The sequence below is a fragment of the Neofelis nebulosa genome, chromosome 1, assembly GCF_028018385.1.
Source record: "Neofelis nebulosa isolate mNeoNeb1 chromosome 1, mNeoNeb1.pri, whole genome shotgun sequence".
Taxonomy (NCBI): Eukaryota; Metazoa; Chordata; class Mammalia; order Carnivora; family Felidae; genus Neofelis; species Neofelis nebulosa.
This window is the reverse complement of record NC_080782.1, coordinates 151,006,498-151,014,282: the sequence shown is the minus strand read 5'-3', so window position 1 is coordinate 151,014,282 and position 7,785 is coordinate 151,006,498. Positions and strand designations below refer to the sequence as shown.

The following is a 7,785-nucleotide window of genomic DNA, read 5'->3' as shown; positions in this document are numbered from 1 at the left end:
TCTTTGACCTCAACCACAGCAATTTCTTTTTTTAAATGTTTATTTATTAAAAATATAATTTATTGTCAAATTGGCTTGTATACAACACCCAGTGCTCATCCCAACAAGTGCCTTCCTCAATGCCTATCACCCATTTGTTGTCTCCCCCACCTCTCATACACCCTCAGTTGGCCACAGCAATTTCTTACTTGACATGCCTCCAGAGGCAAGGGAAATAAAAACAAAACTGAAATATTGGCAACTCATCAACACAAAAAGCTTCTGTGTTTTACATTTCAAATAACTTTTAGTATAAATCTTTTTGTATTTTTTTCAGCTTTTTTGTTTCTTTCCCCACCAGCTTTATTTAGGTAAACTTAACAAATAAAATGGCATATATTTAAAGCGTACAATGTGATGATTTCATATATATGAACATAAGGTGAAATGATTATCATAATCAAGTTAATTAATACATCCATCACCTCATATATTTAACGTGTGTGTGTGTGTGTGTGTGTGTGTGTAGCGAGAACATTTAGGACACACTTTTTAAAGCAAATTTCAAGTGTTATTATTGTATAGTATTACTATACAGTATTATTAACTATAGTCACCACATTCTGTATTCATTCACCTTATAACTGAAAGCTTGTATTCTTTCACCAGCGCTATGCATTTCCCCTACTTTCCAAACCCCTGCCAACCATCAATTTACTCTCAATTTTTAAGACCCAGATTCTTCAAAGGGGGAATCACTGGGGCAAAGTATACCTGTGTGTAATTTTCCTAGAGATGGCCTAATTTGTCACATTATAGGTTATATCATTTTGTATACCCATCAAAACTGTATGACAGCAACTATTTTTCTACAGTTTTACCCACAGAATGTCAAACTTTGAAATTTCCCCCAATCTAATATGGGATAAATGATGTTTTAGTGTAGACGCCATTTCTAATTTGCATTTCTCTTATTAGATTAGATATGTTTAAGGACATTAGGCTTTATAAAAAATTATTTCCTCTTAGACTTATCACAACTGTCTCATCTCATATTCCCTAACCTTTCACGTTCAGGCACAAAATATATTGCTAGCAATCTAGGAGTGCCTAGACCTGCAATATGCAAACTCTTTTACCATATTCCCACCTTATACACTTGTTCCTCTCACAAGTATCCCAGATAAAGGTTTTCCTTAGCTAATATTTCTCTTTTATTTCCCATGACACATGTTCATTTCACTATCTTTTATGTTTATAAATAAAATGTTGACCTTAGAAAGGATAAGGAGGATATCAGTCAACATTAATTGATGATCTATTAATGATCAAAATTTATGTATTCATAACAGAATATCAGGAGCATAAAAAATGAACTATGTATGCATTTATTTTACATATGATTTTTGAGGGGTGCCTGGGTGAGTCACTTGGTTAAGCATCCAACTTTGGCTCAGGTTATGATCTCACAGTTTGTGAATTTGAGCCCCAGGTCAGGCTCTGTGCTGATGGCTCAGGGCCTGGAACCTGCTTAAGATTCTGTGTCTCCCTCTCTCTCTGCCCCTCTCCTGCTCATGCTCTCTCTCTCTCTTTCAAAAAATAAACAAACATTAAAAAATAAAAATTATTTTTGAGGACCTACTGTATGCACAGCCATTTTTTATTAATATGACAGTAGAAAGACCAGGGTCTGGTATGAAGTAACCATCACACAAAGAGTTATTCTCTCCACTAAGCAGAAAATTGCAGATTCTTGTCCTTCATTTTTCCAAGGAGGATCATATGAAAGAAGGATTCTTAGAGAGCTGATTGCTTTCACTGTCAAATAAGTCACTAGGTTTGTGGTTTGTTCAAGAGTGAATTATGGAAATGTCTGTGATACTCCGATGACAGTAGGTCAGGATTGCTTCAAGGAAGGCTTAAGTCAACTTTCCAGGCACCAGTGCCATGCCAACACCAAGAATAATTCAGGAGCTGGTTGCCTCACTTTTCTCATTTTCATTCCTGACATGCTGATGCATATTGGCTTGCTCAGAGCCCTCAGAGTCCTTAAAAATCTCTTCTTTTTTAAGAAGAAGTTTCGCATCACTCACCACTATGTCAAGGAAATAATTTTGCAAATAGAATATCTTCCTAAAGTAAACACCAGTGGCAATGAGTCCTCCACTAATAGAGCAGAATTTTTCCAAATATCTGAACAGTTTGTCCGCTAAGGACTCATCATCCTTTTCAGTTGAGAGCAAGTGGGGTGACACAAGGTTTGCCTTGAGTTTCTCCACTGACACGTGCAAGTCCTTGGCCACGGTTTCTGAGGATTCATCATCCAGTCCAAAGTAAGACCTGTAGAGAGTTAAAGTCTCCTTTAAAGTCTCCACATCATTTTCACTGATGAAGCCCACCAAAGGGATGGTGGCAGATGCTCCAGCCTTCAGGGCCTCCAGCCAGACCTTCTATTTCAGGGAGTCCCTCTTCCGGTCAATGGCGGCCTCGGTAACATTTGGCAGGTATTGCATGGAGATGTGGCTTGTGGGCTGGGAGCTCCTTCAGAAGGGTGGTCTCTAGGCTTTGGAAATCATAACTAGACAACTCAAAGCTGGAGACTAAGGAGATCGGAGCGTCCCTTATATTGGCCTTCTGCAAATTTGTCACACAGTCTTTGCGGAGATTTTGCAGGAGTTCGTCCTTATTGAATGTGGAGTGTTTACTCACTTTTAGATTATATACATCACTGTCCACTTTAGTTCGGACAAAGTAGAACTTCTTCTTCATTTTTCTTATTGCTGTAGCCAAATGCGCATCACTATCTTTGAAGCGTGTAGCAGAGATGATAATAAAGAAGTCATACCAAATTTCATTTCCCGCAGATACTTATGTGCCTGAAATTTAGTGGTCCCCATGCCAGGCAGGTCCCATAATGTCACATTGGGAAATTTCTTGTGTGTGTATGGGGTTCTCACCATGGTTGTCTCCACTGGCCGGGTGAGGGCAGCCCCATCTTCTTCCTGCCCCACCCCCCGCAGGGCATTGTTGAAGCTGGACTTTCCTGTCCCAGACTCCCCGGTAACAGCTATGTTCAATGGAGCATTGTCAATGTCTCTCAAAGCATTATTGATTGCAGAAACTACACTCTAAACGTTCCCTTCCTCCAGGTGTGATTGAATCTTTGTGATAGTTTCCTGAGAGACTATTGTGCTTTCCAGCTTGAAATCCTTAAAAAACTTGTCAAGGCTGAGGGCCAAACTACCACCATGTATATCAGAGGTTGTGGAAGAGGACTGACCCATGGCTGAGCAGTAGAGGGCACTAGGGGGAGGAGAGAAGAGGGAAAGAAAAAGACTTAGCACAACAAGGGGTGGCTTGCTGTTATGGGCATGGAGAACCTCAGTCCTGGCCACAACATTGCATCCAGGAGCCTTTCTCTGTCCAGGCACTGTGTGGACTTCTACCTGGATGTAAATTTGCCCTTGCTCAGGCTCTTGAGTTATCTTGGAAAGCTCTTCTGTAATATACTCTTCATTATTCCAGACTAATTTCAAAGCCTGATTATTCTATCCAAACTTACATTCCCAGATTAGTCTTTATTTTTCTTGCTTTAGTTTTCTTTATTTTTAATGTTATGAAAATAATACACCTTCATGGTAGCAAATCTAATAAGACAGCACCAGCTTTTGCCCCCATACCCATTCCTATCTGTGGTGTAAGACCCTCCAGAAAAAACACTTCTGATAACCTCCAACATCATCATGTAATAGACATTGGTTCTCATATAAGGAAGTTGAATAAGGATGAGTGACTCCTTTCCTTCTCAGAAAAGATAATGTATATCATCATAAGGAGATAGAAACCTTCAAATTTGCAAATGTGTTTTCTTTTACCTAGAAAGTATGCTGACTCATGAAACGAGGTGTTGAAAAGACTCTTGGTTTTGTCTAGAGCAGAAACAGCATGTGGCATGGATTCCAGTGTTGTAAAAAACCATGTTCGACTATCCACCTGGGACTTGCTATAAGCCACCCTAATTGTCCTGTGAGACTCCACCTATCACCTGCTTCATGCCTGTGTATAAAATGGGACAGAAATCAGGTGGGGGGAGTAATCCAGCTGGGGAACTGAGTGCTGTATAAAGTGTCATTGATGCAAAAGGTGGTGTGAGCAAAGACTGAGGCAGGAGCTGAATGGGATGTAAGAAGTCAGCTATGATAAGGAGGTCCCTGATGTCCTTCTGACGTCCTTCTCTGATGTCAATTAAACTGAACCAGTTCTGGAGTCCTGGACCTATCTGATCACTGGAGACTTATACTTTGAAATGGGGCACCAGAAAAAATCATGTACCCAGGACTAAAGGTAATGTGAGAGATTTGTATACCTCCCTTTGTGGAGACTGAGAGCAGAGACTGAGAACAGGAAGCAAGTAAGTTCATCATCACTGATATCTGGGAAGCATGCAGGCTGGAGAGATATCCTTTGGCTAAAAGTGAGAGATCAGGCCCATTCTTTAGGGCTTTCTGGTAGCCACAGGCTGCAGCCCAGGAGAGGATGGCAAAAAAATATTTTGGGATGAAATTATGCAGAGAAAGTACACATTGTTTGGACTGGTATACATATGAATAGGGAGTGCAAACATCCTTCTTAGAAGAAAGAACTATGGGAATCTAGCTCATCAAGGATGAAAGGCAGCTATTAAGCAACTAAGAAACATGGTGTCAGCACTTCTGGCTGCCCAGCAGGAATATTTATCACATATATTGTGAAATCCTGACTATCTGGAATGGATAGGGGCAACCTCTTGCTGTGTGGAGGGAAAACCATCCCACCACCCATTTGGACAGCAGGCAGCACACAAACCAGAATGAGCAAGCCTGAATGAGGAAGAGGCATATACAACCTGGACCTTAAGGAGGAGCAAACAAAGTGAGACTTCAACCTCATCAGGTGTAATCTAATGCCTGTGCATTCCCAGAGGATGTGGAAAGAATTCACAGGAGAGTGAGGACATCTATGATTGAGACAAGTCCTGTGGAATGGAATAAATAAAGAGAAAGGGAACCAAAAGACAGGGTCAGGAGAACAAGCAGATACTAACTGCAAAATTTTGTGTCCTCAGCAAACTTCAACCACTAAAGCCATGTGCTACTGTTAAGGTTCCATACCTCACCTTATGTTGTATGTGAAGTTCTCTTAAATAACATTTTCTGCTGCAACAGCAATGCAGGGGTAGCAGGGGCAAGACTGCCTTTTATGATATCTTTAGAAGCACCTCTAACAGTGTGCCCTCTGTAGCTGGAGTAGAAATGGGAGGGAATGTGAGAAATCCATGCCAATAAACCTTAGATGTGCATTTATACATACATTTCTCATCTCATCCTCTTAACAACCCTACAAGGACATTATAATCATTTCCACCTTCAAATTAAGAATCAAATAAATGATGAGGTGGAGAGAGAGACATTGAAGGTCCCACCATTAGCAAAGCTCAGAACTGGAGTTCAAATGAGGGGCCTCATCCAAGAGCAGAGCTCTGTCTCAGGAAGCAAAGGCAGAGCCCACAATTGGGTGGGGAGAGTTGAAACTAGAACTCAAAATGAAGACAGTGTCAGACACACAGGATTTATATTTTTATGAAGAAATGTGTTATAAAGAAAGCCACAGGGCCATAGTAGAGCCATTTAAGATAAAGCCCCATGTCAGTATGCCTGAGAGCGGTTTCAATCCCCAGGGATGTAATCCATCACCAGTCACCATGGCAACTTCCTGGTCAGCACTAAAAACTGTACTGACAGTTCCTTTCTCTCCCCTCAGGAGGGCAACCTTGCCTAAAACAATGGATTCTTTGCTAATAATTTTTTTCTGCTTTCTCTCTTCACTTAAAATATCTTTCCATGTTTTCAGCTCAATGGAACTCCTTTTTATTTGCTATATGGAATACTACCCGATTCAAAAATTATTTAATAAAGCCAATTAGGTCTTTAGAATTCACTTGGTTGAATTTTTTTTAAACAGATTTGGTTGGCAGTGTCTGGATCCAAAGCAAACTGTGACTGTATTTGGGGACAACAAGAAACACAGGTGTAGCATCCCATGAATACTTTTGAGTCATTGTCTTTCTCAACATTTCCAAGGCCCATTGCTAAGTTCATCTTGGTTTAAGGTCTGCACTTTTTTGCATTAGAGCTCCAGATTCAATTGCTTTTCCAGCCCAAGGTTAATGAATCACTCTGTCACTGACAGAAGGCTCTGACAGAGCACCAGTCCTTAGTCCGTGGTTCAATGCATAAGTCCACATAGGAATCCCTTCCCCACTTCCAATCCAGTCTCCATTTTCTGCTGTTTGCTGGCTTAGTCTGTTCCTCATTTCCTGTCTGCAGTCTCCATCAATGGAATCTGCTGGTTTAGCCCGTGATGGAAATTGATGGTGAGGTGTAGAGAGCATTCTCTTGAATAGTCCACAGTAACTTCTAAACCTAGCCCTTGGTTCTGAACTCAGATTTCAAGTTGGGAACTGTTGGTGGCAGCCACACTTCTCCATGTGTGTGGAATCACTCTGTAGTCCCCATTCTTGGAGGTCTGATGGTTCAGTTCTTACCCCCAACAAGTCCCTAGTTCTTTGGCTATGGTTGATGTCCATGGTTCCACTACCTCAGTACTGGTGGTTTTTGTTAATATGTACATGAAGTAAAAGCTAGGCTTAAGGAAAAATAGTAAATAATCAAATGAATAAAGAAACAAACAAAAATTAAATGGGAGCTTTAAAATCCAAAGAGTTAAGTTTTCAACTCTCTGGCATATTGTTTATTTCATATCTAAGAACTATAATTCTGCATCTTTCCTTCTTGGTGGGAATGCAAACTGGTGCAGCCACTCTGGAAAGCAGTTTGAAGTTTCCTCAAAAATTTAAAAATAGAACTACCCTATGATCTAGCAATTGCACTACTAGGTATTTACCAAAAGGATACAAAAATACTGATCTGAAGGACACATACAGTCTGATATTTATAGCAGCATTATCAACAATCACCTTATTATGGAAAGGGCCCAAATGTCCATCAACTGATGAATGGATAAAGAAGATGTGATATATATATATATATATATATATATACATATACAAACACACACACAATGACATATTATATATGTATTGTGTATTGTACTGTGTTATATATATTGACAATATATACAATGACATATTACTTAGCTATAAAAATAATGAAATCTTGCCATTTGCATCCAATGGATGGAGGTAGAGTATTACACTAAGCAAAATAAGTCAGTGAATGAAAGATTAATACCATATAATTTCATTCATATGTGAAAATTAAGAAACAAAACAAATGATAATAGGGGAGAAAAGAAAAACACAAACCAAGAAACAGACTCTTAACTATAGATAGCAAACTGATGGTTACCAGATGGTAGGTAAGGGGATGGGTGAAATAGGTAATGGGGATTAAGAAATGCACTTGTGAGAGAGGGAAGATGGTGGCGTAGGAGGACGCTGGGCTCACCGCGCGCCCTGCTGATCACTTAGATTCCACCTACACCTGCCTAAATAACCCAGAAAACCGCCAGAGGATTAGCAGAACGGAGTCTCTGGAGCCAAGTGCAGACGAGAGGCCCACGGAAAAGGGTAGGAAGGGCGGCGAGGTAGTGCACGCTCCACAGACTGGTGGGAGGGAGCCGGGGCGGAGGGGCAGCTCGCTGGCCAAGCAGAGCCCCCGAGTCTGGCTGGCAAAAGCGGAGGGGCCTGACAGACTGTGTTCCGACAACAAGCGCGACTTAGCATCTGGGAGGTCATAAGTTAACAGC

The 7,785-nt window shown here is 40.7% G+C and overlaps 1 protein-coding gene across 1 annotated transcript; it reads right to left on the bottom strand.

The window, feature by feature from the left end:
• Nucleotides 1-1,638: 1,638 nt before the first annotated feature.
• LOC131489534 (interferon-gamma-inducible GTPase 10-like) lies at nucleotides 1,639-3,459 on the bottom strand. The gene is given in 3 exon segments (XM_058691585.1): nucleotides 1,639-2,502; nucleotides 2,504-2,825; nucleotides 2,828-3,459. Coding segments are annotated over 3 exon segments (1,314 nt in total). The 5' UTR covers nucleotides 3,264-3,459; the 3' UTR covers nucleotides 1,639-1,946.
• Between the last annotated feature and the right edge of the window lie 4,326 nt (nucleotides 3,460-7,785).